This window comes from Ambystoma mexicanum, chromosome 6q, assembly GCF_040938575.1.
Source record: "Ambystoma mexicanum isolate Mex_15411 chromosome 6q, UKY_AmexF1_1, whole genome shotgun sequence".
Classification (NCBI taxonomy): domain Eukaryota; kingdom Metazoa; phylum Chordata; class Amphibia; order Caudata; family Ambystomatidae; genus Ambystoma; species Ambystoma mexicanum.
The window spans coordinates 349,544,931-349,565,388 of record NC_090937.1 but is presented as its reverse complement, the minus strand read 5'-3'; the positions used below and the strand labels follow the sequence as shown (position 1 = coordinate 349,565,388).

The 20,458-nt window shown below is 46.5% G+C and overlaps 1 protein-coding gene across 2 annotated transcripts in view; it reads left to right on the top strand.

Annotated features, from left to right (window-relative positions):
- Positions 1–20,458, top strand: part of SLC44A1 (solute carrier family 44 member 1) — an 889,643-nt gene that overhangs the window by 601,162 nt on the left and 268,023 nt on the right. For both annotated transcript variants that reach the window (XM_069630839.1, XM_069630838.1), the window contains exon 6: positions 6,435–6,604. In XM_069630839.1, the coding sequence (XP_069486940.1) occupies positions 6,435–6,604 (170 nt within the window). The remainder of the gene's footprint in view (positions 1–6,434; positions 6,605–20,458) is intronic.

Sequence of the window (20,458 nt, the reverse complement as noted above, 5' to 3'; positions counted from 1 at the left end):
GGTGCCTCCCCCGACTCTTCCGCCTTTGCCCCCATTGCCCCCTGTGGACAAGGCAGCACCCTACACGGTTCAGCAGGATCCTGATCTGTCGGATGACGCACAAGGCGATCAGGACAGCAAGGACCTTCCCCGCTCTATAAGAGCTTTTCATGACCGGGTACTGGACATGATGAACTTCTTAGATGTTCCTGTGCCCGGGGCACCCGCTCCGCAGGAGGGCGTGCTCTCTGGGGCGTTCACCCTGTCTCCCTTGAAGCGTACCGGCCTGTTCTTGCAGAAGGACGTTCTGGCCGAGGTCCACGAAGTGTGGGAAAAGCCACACTCTGGACTTTTTGTTGATAAGAAAATTTACGCTAGATACAGGCTGCATTCTTCGGAGGAGGTGGCCCTGTCATCTTGTCCGCCCCCATCCTCCACAGTGGTGGCTGTGGCCACTTTGCAGTCCAGGCTTGCAGCATCCTCTTCCACGACGGCTACTCAGGTTCTGGGAAAGGAGGACAAGCTCCTCGACTCCCTCGGGAAGAAAATCTTCACCAACTCTGACTTGCAGCTCAGGCAGGCCAACGCTGAATTGATATTAGCGTGAGCGGAAAGGTCTGTCGGAGTTTGAGGAGTTTATCACAGTCGAGAAGCTGGAAGACTTCAGAGGAGGCCTTCCCGACGCCAGGCATTTGGCCCAGAATCTCTTGGAGGCTGCGGCTCATCACGTAGACACCTCAGCTCGGGGCCTTATGCTGGGGGTTGATACCTCACGGCAGGCGTGGCTGCATGCAACTAAATTCTCAAAAGAAGTACAGGACAAGGTGCTGGACCTTCCGTTCGATGGGAAGGAGCTCTATCATGCTACAACAGATGTAGAGCTCACCAAGACGAAGGATAGCACTCAGACAGCTAAGTCCTTGTCTGTTCTGGTTAAGGCTCCTTTCAAAACCCAGAGACCGTTGTCGCAAAGTTGACCTTCCTCTGGCTTTAGGGGCTTCATCGACCGCAAGTCTTGCAGAGTGGATACCCGTGCGGGGAATAACCGCCGTAGGCAACAACGGATGCGGTTTTTCTCCCGTTCCTCCGCCTCCTCCTCAGGTTCAGGTGGCACCGCCACCGATAAACCTACTAAATTAGGGTTTTCCGCGCTCGCACGAGACCCCGGTGGGAGGACGCATTGCATCTCATTGGGAGGCGTGGCAGGCCATGACAGAAGACAGATGGGTCTTGTCAATCGCTCGAGCGGGCTTCCGCTTACCTCTACCCACTACCCCACCCCTCAACCCTCCTTTTCAGCTGTCGGGCTCGCCCTCCCTCAAAGCCGAGGTTCAGAAACTTCTGGACCTCAGAGCTGTGGAACCCGTTCCCCTTGGGGAGCGGGGGGGAGGTGCTTTTACACCCGGTGGTTTACGGTGCCCAAACCCAACCAGACTGGCCTCCACACCATCTTAGACCTTTCCCAATTCAATCTTTTCCTACCCCAAGAGAAATTCAAGATGATCACACCCGGCCAGATACGGGCCTCCTTGCAGATGGGCGATTGGCTCAGCGTCGTGGATCTTCAGGATGCGTACATGCATATCCTGATTTGGAACCCACACAGGAGATATCTCCGCTTCTCTTTGGGAGAGGAGCACTTCTAGTTTCGAGTGCTTCCTTTTGGCCTCAGCTCGGCGCTGCGTGTCTTCACGAAGATGATGTCGGTGATTGCGGCCTATCTTCGTCTCCAGGGTATCCATGTGTATCCATATTTGGACGACTGGCTCTTACGCAGCCCTTGTCCGCTGGCAGCAGCGGGCAATCTCCAGTCTCCCCTTCAGCTCCTGTTCCATCTTGGGCTGTCAGTGAACTGGCGGAAATCTTCCATGACAGTCTCGCAGGACCTGATTTTCCTGGGTTTTCGCTGGAACACTATCAACTGCAGAGTGTACCTGACCAGGGACAGAATGGCGGATCTGTTAGCCACGTGTCAGATGTTTGCGCAGTCGGAGAGCATGTCGGCCTGGTGGTTCCAGAGGCTTCTGGGCCTCATGGCCTTGTGTGTGCTGGCACTTCCTCTTGTTCGTCTCAAGATGAGACGGACCCAGATGGCTCTTCGCAGTTCCTGGCGTCAGGCTGTGGACCCAGATACCAAGCTGATAATGATTCCAGATTCCATGAGAGTGGACCTGGATTGGTGGTCATCTCTCAGCAACCTGTCAGTGGGTGCAGGGTTTCAGGACCCAGCCCCCACGGTGACTATCACGACTGACTCCTCCCTTCTGGGGTGGGGTGCGACATTAGATCTTCTTCAGGTCTCGGACCTCTGGTCGCCTCAGGACAAGCTCCTGCACATAAATCATTTGGAGCTTCTGGCGATCTTCCTAGCGCTCAGGGCGTTCAGACCGCTCAACAAGGTGGTCCGCATATGCACGGACAATGTGGTGTCAATGTATTACATCAACAAGCAAGGGGGAACGAAATCCCCCCCCCCCCTCGTGGACCTGTCCATCCAGATATGGGAGTGGGCCGTGCTTCATGGTGTCTGGCTGCTTGCAGTACACATCCCGGGCCAGCTGAATGTCACAGCAGATGCCCTCAGCCGACGGACAGTGGTCAGCTACGAGTGGGAGTTGAAAGCGGAGGTCCTCTCATGGATTTTCTTGCATTGGGGCACACCGGAGGTGGACCTCTTCGCTACGGCGGTAAAGAAGAAGCTTCCTCAGTATGCCTCCAGAGGGGGGCTGGGAGCCTCCTCTCTGGGGGATGCTCTCGAGATTCCATGGCACAACATGAGAGCCGACGCCTTCCCGCCTCTGCCTCTAGTTCATCGAGCAATTTGGAATCTGAAGAACTCGGTAAACTGTTCGCTTCTACTCATAGCCCCGTGGTGGCCGGCCAGGTTTTCGTTCTCAGAACTTCAACACTGTCGGTGTATCCGCCGAAAAGGTTACCAGTGACCCCCGATCTTCTTCACCAAGGAGAACAGCAGATGTGGCACCCTTCCCCACAATCGCTCAGCTTGGCGGCATGGTGCCTGAGTTCAAGTCTTTAGAGCATCTTAACTTGTCTACGGATAAAATGCGTATTATCCAGGCAGCCAGGAAACCCTCGACCAGATCCCAATACAGGAGTAAATGGCTCAGGTTCTGTCATTGGTGTTTGGAAAAGCAGTTGGATCCAAGGGTGGCTACGATTGACACGGTGCTGTCCTTCGTGTCCTCCCTAGCAGAGTCGGGTGTTCACGTTCTGTCATGCAGAACGTACCTTTCAGCGGTTTCCACTTCTTTCTACAGAACAATGCTCTTATTCTGAGTAACCCAGTGGTTAAGAGGCATTTTGCAGCCTTGACACGCCTCTACCCTCCGGTTCGTAGTCCGCACCCGCCGTGGGACCTAAATGTAGTCCTGACGGCGCTGTGCCATAAACCCAAGTACGTATCATGGAAAGTGTCTTTTAGGGTCGCCGTTATGTCAGCGAGGAGAGTGAGTGAGCTCCAGGTCTTGTCAGTGGAGCATCCTTTCTTGGTCTTTCACAAGGACAAGGTGGTCCTACGTACAAACCCGGCCTTTCTACCGAAGGTGGTAACTGAATTCCATCTGAATCAGTCGATCTCCCTACCGGTCTTTTTTCCGAACCCTGCCTCAGAGGCTGAAAGGGTTCTGCACTGTCTTGATGTCAGAAGGGCTCTTAGGTTCTGCCTTGACAGGACTTCCGAGTTTAGGAATTCTTCTCAACTGTTTGTGACCTTCGGTAACGCTCTCGGTAAGCAGGCGTCTAAGGCGACTATTTCTCGGTGGATCACCGCCTGCATCACGGAGTCTTTCACCGTCCAAGGGCTGAAACCTCCTAAGGGTATTCATGCACACCTGGTGTGGGGCAAGGAAGCCGCGGTTGCTTTTCAGAAATATGTCCCCTGGGAGTCCATCGCTAGGGCAGCAACTTGGGCCTCCCCATCTGCTTTTTGTAAGCATTATTGTCTTGATATAAGCTCAAGAGCTGATGCTCAGTTTGGTCAGGCTGTCCTGAAGAACCTTTTTCTGTAGGCTGTATTTCCATCCACCCGTAGTTCCTGTTAGGAGTGCTTGGGAATCTCCCATAAGTATGGAGGAAAGGGGACTATGGACTAGGAGTAAGGTGGTCACTACGGTGAGTAACCTGGTTATTTTTGGTTACTGTGACTAACCCTGTGAAGTTTTAATGAGTTGTAAGATCTTGCCTCCTGAATGCCCTATGCTGCTTGTCTTAAGGATAACATTGAGCCACAATGCATAGCTAGTTTGGTTCTGATTTCCATTTTAGCTAGGAAATGTGCCTTCCTTTTTTATTAATTTTGCTGAAAAGCGTTGTTTGCCAGGTTCTTGAAATTTGCCAGACCTTACAACGGTTATTCTATTTACTGACAGACTTTGCAATTTACTAAGCTCTATTTCCAGTAAGCAAGCTGCTAAGGCGTCCACTGCTTATTTGGGTGTCTGCTTTCTAGATTACTATACAAAGTCTGGATAGATTGCCTGACCATGCAGGGTTCCATATCCATGCTCTAAAGTTAAAGGCTGCTTTCTAGTACCACATCCTTCTGGATATCCTCAGCCACGCAGCTTTATTGGCTATTCATTGTGCATTCCGTAAACTGTACTTTTACCAGTACTTTTTGCTCCTTCACCTTTCTTAGTTCACTCACGTGGAACTCCCTTCCCCATACAATTCCATTCAAGGTCCAAATGGATGATTTCAGAAGTAAACTGAAAACGCACCTCCTTGCTTCTGAACTCTTCTCATGACTCACCGCTCCTGCACTTTTCTCGCCCTTACCCATCTCCTCCTTCGCTTCTTGCCTTCTTTCTTGTACTAATAGCTGCTGATCGAATCCCTTCCCCAACCTGCTTGTCAACCTACACACTGCCTAAATGATGTCAACTACTTGCCCAAAGTATGTCGATCATCGTCCCTGTTATCTTTCCCACTAACCCGGTCATTGTCAATCAAACTCTTCCTATTATAAGAGGCTTACTGCCTCCCGATCAACCCTGATATTACATCCGTTTGCTGTTTTGTGATTAAAAGAGCTTTTGTCTGCCAGTTTGTATATATTAATAAATAAAACTGTGGCTGCTATATCCAGGTTAGGTGCTTAGTTTGGTCAGACCTTTCTGAAGATCTTACATGGCAACGGGCACGTGAATAAACTGCCCTCACCCTAGCCCATTTTGTGATTACCAAACTTCCCAGAGGGCTGGTGAGGGGGTACTGGATGCACCAGCAAGAAAGTTAATCGTAGTGATATATGTACTGGTAGTCCTTGGTCCCCCTTTTCCGGATTGTCTGCCCATTCCCCTTGTCTACCTGCTTCAGTATGAATGAGAGAAAAAGGACTGGGTTGCAGGTAGCAAACGCGTGCATAGGCAGAGTTTGTGGCTATACTTGCTTGATGGGTCCCTTTTTTGAAAACGTTCTTGTTAAGCAAGAATTCTAACATTTCTCTGCGCTGCGGCTATGAAGTCTGATTGGCTTTTTGAGGAAGTGGGAGTAAGGCCTAAGAGTGCAAGGGCCAAGTCAATACAGTAAGTGACTGTATAAAATCTTGAGTACTGGTTACATGTTCTTTCCCATTCCTCCCACTCACCTTCCCCCAGTCCCCCATTTCAACTACAAACGTTTAAAGTTGTCAAGGCACGATTTAGAAGTATGAGACATCTTGTTTGCCTTATCTAACGCAGTGCCCGTTTATTTCGATAACTAGTATATAACCCAAAGGTGCTTCTGATTTAACCTTTCCAGGTGCTTCTAGCAGACCTCTCCTTCGAGCGTTGAGAGATTGTATTCCATAAATAGATATTGGCTAAAATGTAGGAGAAAGGGAAACTATTTTTTTTAAACCACGAAGGGATATTATGCAAAGTGTTAGGGTGTGTATTCTGAAATGGGAATTTCTCTTGTTAGCAACCCAAAAGTATTTAGTGTTGTACATGCTTTCCTAGATCTCGCATGCTAACATGAGGCCCATTATGTCACAGACATCACAAAAGTTTTTGATAGCCCGCATCATGAAGAACGAACCTGTGCATGGAAGCGAGATACAGATGGCACTTTTATTCAAAAGGCATGCGCTGCTACGGGAATGGGTTGGATTTCTGTTTTTAATCCAAGCAAGGAAATGGGAGGGGATTGAGCCTTCAGGACTATTTCCAAACCTTCACTGGAACAATATTATTTTTTTTAAAGTATATATAGCATCAGCCACTCTGAAATTTACACACATAAGTTAGTGGCTACAAGTGGAGCACTGCATTGGCACAAATGGACTGGGTCAAACTCGGCAGCCTATCACCAATACATTGTTTAATTAGCATGTGGAGCACGACCCATCCCCTTTCCCCTTCACCTTTCATCTGTGTGTCTTTTGATGTGGCATTTTATATTACACGAGTAATTTTATTTTCTGATTTTGTTTTTTTTTCTTGTGTCACCAGTGCACCTATCCCATTCTTCCATCGCTGTGCTCCTGTGAACATTTCCTGCTATGCCAAGTTTGCAGAAGCCCTGATCACTTTTGTCAGTGACAATAGTGTCCTTCACAGGCTGATTAGTGGAGTAATGACCAGCAAAGAAATTATTATGGGACTTTGCTTGTTGTCGCTAGGTAATGGTATTTTCTGATTCTTAGTTTATCACTTAGAACTGCATTGGGAGACTGTTAACCTGCTTTTAACCACAGTGCACACAAAGGGATTGGGTCACGGGGCATCAAGGAATGTTATGAAGACTGCTGTGGACTTATGAAGCTATTTAACTGTATTGATGCAATACCATCCATTAGCTTGGCATTGACTGTATGATCCGACCACACGCACTTTCCCAGCTGTACTTCGTTAACGACTAATAGACGTAAATGGAATTCGGTTCAGACCACACAGAATATTAAATGTGCTGTAGGCCATTGCACCCACATGTTTCTTCTAAGCATCCCTGCACGCTTATTCATAGCCACACCTAACGTCCATTTTGTTGTTTTCACTCAGCTATGCTTTCCTGCGTGTGGTTGTATTTGTCTCCAGTGGAAAGCATATGTGATTTCATTGCATGCCTGTCTTTGTTTTGTGGAGGACTGCATCATGTTGTGGCTCTCTGAAAATGATCTTGCTGCAGATCGCAAAACTCATTGTGGCACAAAATGAATCTTGTCAATTCTTTGCATATGTCTCAAAAGTATTTAACTGTGGAAAGATGCATTTCATCATCAAAAGGCTGAAACTTCTACTTAACAGCTTGCAGGTAGTGGCGAGTGTGCTAGTGCAGAGCTTTTTAGTTGTCCTCCACTCCGTACAAAATACTGCTTCGACCACTAACTGATATGGCTAGTTGAGTGTGTGCCATCTTTCATATCCTAGTTTTCCTTTCTCTTAATTATAAATGATGCCAAGGAAGGGTTTGGGAGACTTTTTCTTTTTTTTTTTTCTCTCTTAGAGATTCGTGCCATGTTCCTGGATTGTCTGACCAATGGAGACTACTTTTTGTATGTGCATTTTCAAATGGGTGATGTGCAGATAGGCACGGTTACGGTGTCCGTGCGTAAGGCTCTGCAATATTATGTAAATATCCACATACGAACATGCGGAAGTCGGATGTTTTATTTAGTATTAATTCTTCTTTAAGGTGAATTAATGTGCATAAGACGGCGCACCCACCGGTTCATCCTCAATAACATACAGGTCGCAACCATCATCCATGAAAGTCTTGCATGCATCATTTATTCCGGGTTCCACATATATCATTCATTACATTACTCGCTGGAACATTCGTGCATAACAGAAAACCCCTTTATTCGTGGTGCTTAATTGCAGCAGGGGTCATTTGGTACATTGGTGCGTGGATGCGGATTCTATACTGAATGATATACCTGCTAGTCTTGAAATAAAAATAAAACGAAAAAATTCCTTTCCCATGGATATGACTTTTGCCTTTTTTGTAAAAAAAAAAAAAATCTTTGACTATTGAGAGAAATCCTTCAGACTGAATACTCATAGTAGTACATTTTTATTTCACAATCACATTAAGTAACTTCACTTTCCTTAATTTGCAGTGGTCGCATGAAAAACTGAACAGCAGTGTTAGTGTGACTGGCCCTCAAAAGGATAAACATACTATGATCCTCCTTTTACCAATCTGCATCTTGTTGAGATTCAGCAAGGCCCTAAAGCCTCTTTTGAGAAAGGTGGGTTACCAAGATGGCTACAATCTAGATGCTTCATTTTCTGGGTGGGCCAGTTCGCCATCTTGAGGAACAAACTGCCTCAGGCTTTTGTCCAATTGAGCTCCAGTCAACGCTCGTATTTAGGAACGTACATATGTTCTATAAAAGCCAAATCTAAATGCCAGCAGTACACCCGTTTCCAAAAAGTATATAAAGCGCACACAGTACAGAAAGACGCCTTAGTGGGAAACATGTTTGTCACTAGATTAAATCTTCTCAAGCTAATTGTTTAAGGTAAGAAAGTGGGGCAGCAAAACAATGCATCATCGAATAGTATGAGGTATAAAGAAAATCTACTCTGCACAGTCTAAACCTGGCCCTTATTTGATGGTACAAAGGACACAAAAATAATAATTAAATGCTTTGGTGTTCCGGCAGCGATTTTGTCATATATCCAAATAGTCTGTTCTCCAGCATTGGATCTTTCGTAGATTCACATGCTGTATGAATATCAGGCTGGGAATCCTCCGTAACATAGAGCAGTTTATTTTTAGAACTGAAAACTTCAGCCACTTTAGTGCTCTATCCTAGTCATTTGGGTCATGTTGCCCACAGAAACTGCTCCCTTGGCTCCACCCTTGTAGGCCATTTTCAGATTTTTATACCACACGTTATGTTGGCCGTTCTCAGAAATCTTGCTCAGATCAAATTCAACATTTTCTTCTATTTTGATACAAGTTCTTCTCGGCCAGGAGTCTGGCCTGATTCAGGCAGAGCAGACATGCCCAGCGTGTACTCCCTCTAGCAAGAGGTCAAGGTCCCATGACAATGCTTGCCGGAGTAAGATGTCTCGAAGACTCGGTTGAAGAAGGCCTCGACCTAGTCTTCAGTGTTTTCCTCTAGATCTGCTTCTGTGTCCTCGGCAAAGAAACACTCTTAGCTGACATCATCAGCATTGACACAAGGCAAGGTGGCTTATTCATCTGCGGTTTCACCATCGCTTCATAAAAATTGTTGACGAGCCAGGGAGTCTTTGTCTACGGCTCCGTCTAAAGGTCATGCCAAGTCTCCTTAGATTACAGTCGGAGCTCTGTTGTCAACCATGCATAAGTCTTCCATCACGATCAACCTCGTCAACGAGAATACAGGAGCCTTAGATCATCACACAGTTGGCTAGCCAGAAGGCTACGCCTGCTACACCCTCCTCACAGCCGTCGGACTTGGCTGCCTTACCCAGGCCGCTGCAGATTTTTTTGTGGACACTAAGGGTCACAACGGCTGCGCTGGACTCATTGGTTATTCTACTTTAGGAAGTTCTACAACCTGCCCTTGACCTGTAAGGACCTGTGGGAGGCATCTCTGGCGACAAGATTGTAGAGGGACATTCTAGCCCCAAGTTGCCCATGCCCCCCCCCCCACAAAGCGCCTTCCCGGCATCAGTGGCAGTTCCTTCTACCGTTACTACATTCCGATCTCCTAGGGTGGAACCTAAAAGGGACGTCTCCTTGGACATTCTCACCACCTTTCAGTCCTTGGTGTCGGAGTTTCAACACAGGCTGAATAGCCCATCCACACCACCGTAAAAGCCTAGTGAATCATCTGTACCACAACAAAGCCCAAGTGGATCTCTTTCTGTTGCTCGTCTTCACCCCCCAGCCCTGGACAGGCCACCACCCATCCCGGTGCACAACCTTGCAGACACAGAATCTGACAGACATGTCACAGGGGGATGCCTCCATGCACACCACAGGCACGGATGAGTTTGACGATATGGTGCCGGGATACGGCGAGCCAGATGACGCTCCTCTTTGGAGTTGCCCATCGCATGAAATTGGGACCTTCAATGCCCTGATGTCAAGGGCCACGAAGATGTTTGGTATGCCAGCATCAGGAACAACGCAGAAAAATTGATGGTTGCTATTCCTTTGTTGAAAGACCTTTGGGAGGACGGTCTACTCACCACCCATCCTCTGCACCATCAAGAAGGAAAGGTTTGATCCAAACGTATAGTGTCCCGGCTCCATGCCAAAATGTTTCAGGACACAGCCCAGCCCTGACTCTGTGGGATTTGCGGCAACCCACACACATTTGTCCAATTCCTCTTCACCTTGGTCTGTCACCCCAATAAAGAAGGCAAATACCTCCCGGCCTTCAGGAGACGCATCATTTCGACCAACCATCAAACCAGCTAATGCAATGGCCATTCTGTCCAAGTACGACTGAGAAATTTGGTTCAAGATGGGACATATTCTTGAATTCCTTCCAGCCAGCAAGAAGGAGGCAGCGTTTGCACACACCGGTTCTCAACATATAGGAAGCAGGACTGTCTTACACAGGCATAGCTGGCTCAAAGCCACCAACTTCTGGCCGGAAGTCCAGGCAAAGGTAGTGGACATGCCCTTTGATGGAATTAACCTTTTTGGCAAGAATGTGGATGACACTTTAAAGATAGCCCTTCCAGTCCATAGGCACCTCTTTGCATGAGATTGTAGTCAATGAAAACTCTGACTTCAATTTCTTTTTCGGAAAGGCTACTTTATTCAAAGCAGGTCCGCTTACAATAATTACTCGCACGATTGCGTGGTTGTCGGAAGCGGCTGTGTGGCTTGTGAGACTTCCTGACTTCCTGAGAAAGACGCCGGTTCGTGACACAGTGCGGCTTGACTCCACGTTGCGCACGCTCCTAGGTCCTTTCTCTACCCCGTGATAGTGATAGTGGAAGCCCGAGGAGGAGGAAGACGGGAGGAAGACGGGAGCGGAAAGCGCGGGGAAAACGCGTGGAGAACCCGAGTGAGCAGCAGAGGGGAGTGAGACTGCTTTGACTGGGGCCCCCCGTGGATCCTGTGGCTCCGGTCCATAGCGTGTCAGTCCAAGACAGGCCAAGACAGGATTGAGTGCTGTCGCCTGTGATAATATACCCACGCCAACGCATGCTCCTGCTGGCCCTCTAAGCCGGTGAGCATTGTGTCCTGCGGGGCGGTGGATTGCCGGAGGAGTAACAGGGAAGGTAACAATAGCTGTGTTCTGTGGCTGTGGCGGTGAATCTATTGTGAATCTATTTTCACTAAAGGTAGTGGTGGAGTGCACATTACTCTTGCCTCATCTTGCCCTTCATTGCCCCTCCTCCCCCCCCCCCCTACCCCGTATCCCACGGTTGGCCCTTAGACGGCATCCAGACGGTCTTCGGATTAAGACGGGAGTGCAACAACTTGGGAAGATTGTGCCCCCCGAACCGTTGAATTTGACAAGGGGTTGGGGGGGTAAAAAATACTGACAACAAAAAGGAGACACCAGCTGGACTTAAGTCCGTGGTGTATCAGTACTAGCAGGAGCCAATAAGCCGAGAGACCAAATCCATTTCCTGAGTGTGAACTATCTATTCCAGTCTTGGCTTAAATGCAACCAGGAAGTGAGCAGAATCACACCGCATACAACCTTAGGAAGTCTAAGGCTGTAATAACATCGGCGAATATTGTGAATGAAGAGGTCCCTATGGGTAAGCGTAAGCCAAAAAAGGCTCAACTAGCTAACCAAGATGCTATCACGAAATTCTTTCCTGTCAATCATCCACGTGAAATTAATTCCACTGCGATTGAGGAAGATCCGCAGGATCAGCACGACAATGACCTATTGAGTGTCTAATTTTGATGACATTGACAATAATTCATTATTGGACTTATGTCTCAATATTCAAAGATCTATGACACCATTATCTGTGTTAAGGCCGACCAATACCGTCAAGGTGCCGGCAAACAGATCGAGATCAATGATCTCTGAGGAACGGTCAGTGGTTGGGGGTCAGGAGAGACTGTCCACTTCACCAAACCTTGTGATGGTCTCTATTGAGGACGACCCGGATGTTGAAACTGACCATACGGATAAGCCTTACCCAGGAGCAGTGGAAATCTCGGAGATTCAGTCATCTGTGGTATCACTGCAATTTGCATTAAAAATCTTGCTGAAGATGTCGGGGCGCATCCTAGCCAATACTGAGTCCCTAACAATGATGGAAAAAGAGAGAGGAAGGAATTCTGATGAAGTAGAAATAAATCTGTCTGACGCTATTCATATTGCTGATGCAATTGGAGGGCAGCAGAGCCTGGAAATCGACGAAGAGGTAAATAGCCCTAACCCATTCTTCTCCAAAAAACAGAAGAGGTTGGCCAGGAAAATGGGAAAGCCGAAAAAGTCTGGTGCGAAGTCTACTTCAAAGGCAGTACAGAAATCACTAATTCTCCCTACCAAGAAGAGTAGGAAAAAATTAGCCAGAGCAAAAAAAAGGAAAGCAGCGGGTGAGGGTTGCCTGACCAGTTGGCTTCTCCCTGATCAAGAGGTGGAATTGGAAGCCGAGGAGGAGGAAGAGCCAGGGGAGGAGGAGATAGCCCATATAATTGCAGAAACAGTGCTAAGTGAACCAACGGTGCCTGAAGTATTAGTAGATAAGGAGGACGAAGTCACTGTGGATAACAAAATTACGAAGAAAGGAAGTCGAATATGCTTGATTAAGAACTTATACCAAAGCAAAAACACGAAGTGGCTATCGCGCTCTGAGCTATTGATAAGACTCTACTCTGTTCCACAGCTACGGGTACTTAAATCAGAAGATTTCCAATTTGCGGAACCTCTGAAAGGTCCTAATATCAACGTTTCAGCCTTACACTGCAAATTTATAGCAACGGCCGAATTGCTTAGAAGTTTTAAAGTGGAACTAAAAACAGTGGATGTTGAAGTGGACGCTGATATAAACGAAATAGACCTGAACAGCACCGAGGAAGAGACAGTGCTTCCTTCAGCAATAATGACTCCTCCAAACCTTCCGATGGACAAAAGGGTGGAAGCATCTGATGTTAAACAAGTGCTTAAATGGCTAACAGACGCACTTCCTGAGATTTTATCCAGACTATGAGACTTATTGATCCTATCATGGAACTGTCGGGGTTTTGCGCATCTTCTGTCACCTGAAGGGTCAACAAAGCTATTGGAGAAGCAAAGTTGCTTCTGCCTACAGGAGACGTGGGCCATCGATCCCTTACTTTTAGACGGCTTTGTACTCCACCACTCACCCGCCAGAAGGGGTGAAAAAGGTAGACCGTATGGTGGTATGGCTATAGGGGTGACTAATGCTCTGGTTTCCAGAAAGATTGACTCAAATCTTGAAAGTAACTTAATGGCAGTAGAAATAATTTTGAACAGCAAGGACCCCTTGGACAAAATCCTGCTGATAAATCTTTACAACCCCCCTGGGGCAACCTTAAGTGTACCATTACAAGATTCCCTCCATGACATATTGGCCACATGGCTGACTTCATCTGCAGGTGCAGGGATAATTATTGCCGGGGATTTCAACTGCCATATGAAGGGACGGGAGAGCAAAACGGGAAATGTGAAATTGAAAGATCGAAGTGAGATGGTCCATAATAAAAAAGGGGTGGAAGGGGAAGCATGGGAATATCTGTTTGAGTGCTGGGATTTGATAATGTTGAATGGTAGAACGATGAGTGACCACCCGGGCCATCAAACATGGACAAATGGCAAAGCCCACAGCACGTTGGACTACATATTTGTCTGCCCCAAGATTCTTCATTTAGTAGAAGACATGATTGTTAATCCTAATGAGTGGAGTGATCACGCTGTCCTGAACTGTATAATTAGTAGTAGTAGAGAACAACAACTACGCACTAATCTAGGGCTGCTGAAAATTAACACATCAGGCAATAGGATCTCCTGGTCAGATAATAATATAGAGCTTGCAGCTGAGGCTTTGGGGGCACTTGAATTTCACAAAGGCCCCAATTTCAATGTAATGAGTATTGAGGCCATTGAGAATTTGATTTATGCTTTTGTAGGTACATATGCATCGGTGCCAATAGGAGCAATGATAAGTCAGCTGGGCAAAAATATATCTTATGATAAAACCATCAGAGACATGAAGCGGACCCTTCGAGCAGAACTCCGCTGGGTTAAAAGAGCCTATTCACCGGGTGAGAACTGTTATGTAAAGATAAGGGAAATTAAAAACAGATATAGGTCAGCCATTAAGGTAAAGAGAAGGGCGGATAAGTTACTCTCCTGGCAAAGGTTAGTAAAGACCATCTGTGAAGGTAAGACACGTAAAATATGGTCTCTTTTAAGTGAGGCAATTGGAACTCAAAAGGGAGCCCTAACTAATCCTATAGAGGCTGGGGTTTGGGTTAAATTCTTAGAAAACCGAAACTTGAAAGATGATAATGGTAGCCTATTAGGCAGTCCCCCGACAATTGCCCCGATTATAGTGTCATATGAAACTATATTGAATAAAATTGGAGAGATAAAATCTTCTCGAGCGCCAGGCCCTAATGGCTTAGCCAATATTGTTATAAAAGCTTACCCAGAGTTCTGGGCAAGATTGCTAGCTATATTATTTAAGAAAGTTTTAAACACTGGTAAAATCCCCTGCTCCTGGCAACAGGCGATATTAATCCCTGTATATAAGAAGGGAAATAGACTCGACCCCAGTAACTATAGGTTGCTTTCCATGCTTGATGCATCTGGGAAGATATTTGCTTCCTTACTTCTTCAAGAGTTGCAAAGATGGGCTGAGAACTCTGGTGTTTTATCAAAATTCCAGAGTGGGTTTAGACAGGGCTACTCTACTTCCTATAATATCATGGTCATGGACATTCTCAGATCGAGAGCTCTTAAACCGGGGGCAACACCATTATATGCCTTATATATAGACTTTACAGCGGCTTTTGATTCAATTCCTAGAAGCCGGCTATGGAAGAAATTGCAGGTAATGGGATGCCCGGAAGGACTAGTATACTATCTTAGACTCCTCCATCAAAATAATTTCGTTAGATTGAGACTCGATCAAGAAGGTCACATGACTAAGAATGTATCCCAAAATAGGGGAGTAAAACAAGGCTGTGTCACTGCTCCCCTTATTTATAATCTATATGTCTATGATATACCGATGGCAATAGCTGTAGCGAACAACTGCCCACCTAAAATAGGTAATTCTCCCTGTCCCGTATTGGCATATGCAGATGATTTGGTTATCCTTGATTATACCATCAGTGGGATCCGCAGATCAGCGGTTGCATTGTGGGAGTATGCAGAAGCCAATGGCCTCAGCATTAACCTAGGAAAAACCAAGCTTATGCGCTATACCAAAAAGAAGACATCACGGGTACAATTAATAGTAGGCCTGGAAAATATTTCATATGTCCCCCACTATCGATATCTGGGGATTGATTTCGAAACCTTTGGAGATTATACGTTATGTAAACAATCTCGCAACATTAGAGCGGCACAATTGACTGCTCTATTCCATAAGTTTACGGCCCAGCAGGGTGGTTTCACCCTCTGGGGAACACGCCAACTATATCTACAAGCCTTTTCTCCTGCCATTATCTATGGGCTGGAAGCACTTCTAGACATAGATCTAAATTGGCTTCAGGTAATTGAAGGTAAATTTTGGCGTGCGGTTTTAGGCCTACCCCCCTGTATACCGATGGCCATTATCAGACTGGAATTTGGCCTGATCTCACTAAAAGCAACTGTACTGAAGAAGCGGGCCATGATCTATCTAAGGATGACCCGAGATGTAGGGAACGGGCTTCTAACAGCTGTTTACCAAGAAATGGCCAGGGAAAAATCGTCTTGTGCTACAATACATCAGATGACCAGATTTTATGCTGAAATAGGCTGGCAAATTCGAGAAGGACCCTATACAGAAGAAGCTTTCAGGGCCCTCAAGCGTATTGATCTCTGGGATTGGCTGGAAAATTTCGAACATCTAAGGAATTTAAAAATCTATAAATTCGTCCAATATAGACTCTATGAATTTAAGAAACCCCAGAGTTATCTGAACATCTGTCCATCTGTTAGGCTTAGACGATTTATCCTATTACTTAGATTAGAGCAATTACCAACGCTCACGAATACTGGGCGCAAAGATAAGATAGCCGCTGAACGGCGTACATGTCGATTATGTAAAAATAAAGATCAGCAGGAAAGGCAAAACATCTCCTAACTGACTGCCCTGAAATGAATATAACAATCTCTATCCTGCTAGGACAGTATGCCCATGATATTAATTACATCAAAGAAGATCTATTCTGGCACCACTGTGTAAATTCTAACAGTATGCGATTATTGACAGCATTATACACCATCTGGCTAAGTGTGGAAGCTAGATTGGGTATAAAGTTGTAGCATATCTAATAAGAGCTATTTTAGCCAAGTGGAGACTATTGTGAATTGAAGCATTGGGACTTAAGTGTATACAAAATCCCCGTTGCTTACTCTTAATTCTTTATGTTCTGTTAGAAATCTGATTTTATGAGATTATTAATGTTGAGTGATATGCTGACTGTGCATATTCTTATAAGAATGTTTTGTATTTTTCTTTTCTCTTTTTTTCTTTGTCTATTTTTTTAAATATTGATATATTCCTATTTATACTTGTGTAAAGTTTAATAATTAGAACTGCAACACAATAAATAAATATTATTATTATATTAAAGATAGTCAAGGTTGGCATGGAGACTGCCCATTCTCTTGGCGTCCTGCAGTAACGCTGCCATCACTTTTTGTCTGGGAAGTCCCACTTTTCCAGGGCGTCAAGTGACTACTGGCCCTCATACCACTCCCCATCCTACCAGTCCCCTTCGTACTCTGCAACGGACACCTACAAATCGAATTCCCTGTCTTACCGGGGTAACCAGCGATGAAGCAGCTTCTCACATCAGGAGCCAGACGACCAAACCAACCCCAGTGGGAGGGCGACTGTCTCAATTTCTTGACCAGTGGAAGTCCATCACTACAGACGGATGGGGGTGTTATCCCTTACCAAGCAGGACCACATGCTGGAGTTTGTCAAAATACCACCCACAATTCCTCCTGTACAGAAGGTAGAGAAACACCTGCTTCTTTTGCTACAGGCGGTGCAGTAGCTCCTGTCAAAAAGAACCATCAAACGAGTTCCAACCACTCGGTGAGGATGGGCAGTGTACTGCAGGTACTTTTTAGTTCAAAAGAAATATGTAGGTTGGAGAACCATCCTAGACCTGTGGTTCCTCAAGTTCCTCAAAGTCCAAACTTTCAGAGTGGTGACTCAAACTCAGTTGTGTCCACATGCAAGATGATTTTCTGGTATGCCTGGATCTAGAGGATGCATATTTCCACGTCCCTATTCACCAAAGAACACTGTTGCTAACTGCACTTCATAATAGCAGGGCGCGACTACCAGTTCAAGGTGTTGCCTTTTTGACTCGGATCAGCCCCAAGGAACTTCACCAAATGCCTGCCCCTGGTGGTGGCACACCATCGTCGTTCAGGTGTATACGTCTACCCATACCTAGACTGGCTGGTAAAAGCAGAGTCTTTTCCCCTGGCTTCTTGTCATACAGCACGGGCTATCCAATGCCTACAATCGCTAGGATTCTATGTAAACTTTCCGAAATCCTGTGTGACCCAGTCTCAGCAGGCGCTCTACTTGGGAGCTCAACTGGACATATGTTCTTGTTTGGCCACTCCCACGGAAGAGGTGGAGCAATCCCTTCTTGCCGAAGTCCTACTACTCTCTCAAAATAGCAAGTCTCAGTCCGTTTTCTAAAATCTGTGCTAGGTATGATGTCTTTGTGCATGTTCTAAGCTTCCACACTACCGACTTTGCATGCGGCCTCCAGGAATTCCTAGATGCATGCTGGTGACAAGCCTAAGGTTCCTTGGAGGACAAGATCCCCCTGAGACAGCAATTCAAGGTTGCCCTGCTCTGGTGGTCCATCTGGATGGATCTTGTCCAAGGTGCTCTTTGGTCCGCCTGCATATCAAGCCACTGTCACTACAGACCCTCCCTGGATGGGTGGGGTGCACATACAGGAAATCTACATGCCAGGGGTCTATGGACACATGAAGTGAAGACTCTGCATATCAACATTCTGGAACTGTGCCTGTGTTTTGGGCCCGCTTTCCTCAGCTCAGCGGTCAGGTGGTCTGGATCTTCACGGACAACAACACCACCACAATGATGTATTGTCCGCAAGCAGGGAGGCACCAGGTCGCTCGGTCGACGGAAGCAGAGATGCTCTGGCACTGGGTCAGGACATGTTCCTCATTCCCTACCATCTACCAGGTGTCTAGAACATGATGGCGGATTCCCTCAGCAGGGAGCTCAACTCCTGTCCTGAATGCGAACTACAGGAGGTTCAACTCTACCAAATTCTCAGTCGATGGTGCACCCCAGAAATCTACCTCTATGCCACCCATGCCAACAAGAGACACGTGGCATTTACCAGCAGGTTCCCTCATCTAGGGAGCCTCGAGGTATGCCTTCACGTTCCTGGGAGGGGTTCCTCTACGCTCTTCCCCCAAATCCCTCTATTGCCCTCGTGGCTCGGGTGTTAAGTTCAAGCATCAGTGAATACTGATCTTCGTGGCCCCTGCCTGGCCAAGACCGTTTTAGTACTCCAACCTCACCCTGTCCTCTGCCCTGCCGATGATGCTGCCTCCTCTGTACTGTCTTCTTTCCAGGAGTAACAGTGCTTCACCATGACCTGGCCTCCCTGAACCTGACGGCCTGTCTCCTGCACGCCTAGAATTCAGTGATATCCAACTGCCATAAGACTGCAAAGACATTTTAGCTCAAGCATGCGCTTCTTTTACACTGCCTGTTGCAGGAGTAAATGGGCACGTTTTTCTCATTGGTGTGAAGAACGGGACCTTGACCAGTTTACTATTCAGCCTAACGACTGCCTGCGTTACTTGCTATCCTTGGCTAAGTTCGGCCTAGTGCATTTCTCCATCAGAGTGCACCTCATGGCTATCTCACAATATATTTGCGTCTCTTCCGCATCTGCTCTGTGGTCCAAATGTTTGGTCAAGGAATTCCACAAAGGACTCTTCTGTTCTTTCCCACTGTTCAGCGGCCAGCCCTGTCCTGGGAACTGAATGGCATCCTGTCCAGGCTCATGCAACCTCCCTTCGAAACTATGCATAAGGTTCTGCTCAAGTTCCGGTCCTGGAAGACTGCTCTATTGATCGCCATCACATCAGCTAGATATGGAGGCGATATTCAAGCTTTTTCCTGCAAATCCCCCTACCTGGTTTTCCACAAGTCCAAGGTGGTACTATGCACCAACCCTTCATTTGAGCCAAAAGTACCTTCAACATTTAACTCGGGAGCTGGTGGTGTTGCCCGTTTTCTTTGGTTCATCTTACTCTCCTGCGGAGCGTTTGCTGCATTCTCTAGATGTTACGTGCTTTAAAATATTACATATCCCAACCAAAATTGCCAGGTGGATTGTCCTCTGCATCTCCTTATGTCATCAGGCGAGCAGGCCTCTATCCGGTAAATGCAGGGCTCGTTCTACAAGGGCGGTTACTGCTATGACAGCTTTCCTCTCCGGAGTCCTCTTGCTGGACATACAAGGCTGCAACCTGGAGATCTATGGACACCTTCACATAATTTTACTGCGTCGACTAGGATTCTATGGCAATGCCAGAAACCAGAGTTGGCGGGGCAGTTCTACGTAACCGGTTTGTGTAAGGTCATTGTGGCCTGTGTTAAGTGTTTTCTACAAGGGGCTTACCTATGCCTGTTTTGGGGTACTGCTTTGTGATTTATTCATACAGCATGAGAATCTATGAAAGGGCAAATGCTGGAGAAGGAATAAGTTACGTTCCTCTAACTCCTGTTCACCAGAATTGGTATCTTTCATAGATTCACATGCAACCCTCCTGCATACCCCACTTGGCTCTTCTTGGATCATATTGCTACTTTACATGTGCCATGCCAAAATTTGAAAATTGCCTTCAGAGGTGGAATTAAGGGAGCCATTTATATTGGCTATGGGCAACATGATCCAAAATGAGTAGGCTAGAGCACTACAGTAACTGAAGTTTTCAGTTTTAAAAATAAACTGCTTGGTTACCGAGGATTCCCAGCCCGAAGACAGGGAATATTCATACAGCATGTGAATCTATGAAAGATACCCATGCTGGAGAACTGAAGTTACAGATAAGTAACTTATCTAATTTCCACTCCTCCCAGCCAGCCCCCCCAACTTCTGATCAGTGCTTTTTGAGTCAATCTTTTAAAGTGGAAATATGACTGTAGCACTGGTTCTGACAAACTTTTCAAAAGCAAGTTTCCCTCATAGCATATAATAGTTTTGGATGTCTAAATGAGCTAAAGTGATATGCTTGTTTTGCATATTTCTTTAGAGTAACTACATGTGGAAAAATCTTGGTTTTGGGCCAGATGGAGAACCGAAAGATTATTTATTTAAAATCCTTTCATAGCGCGAACCAGGCACAAAT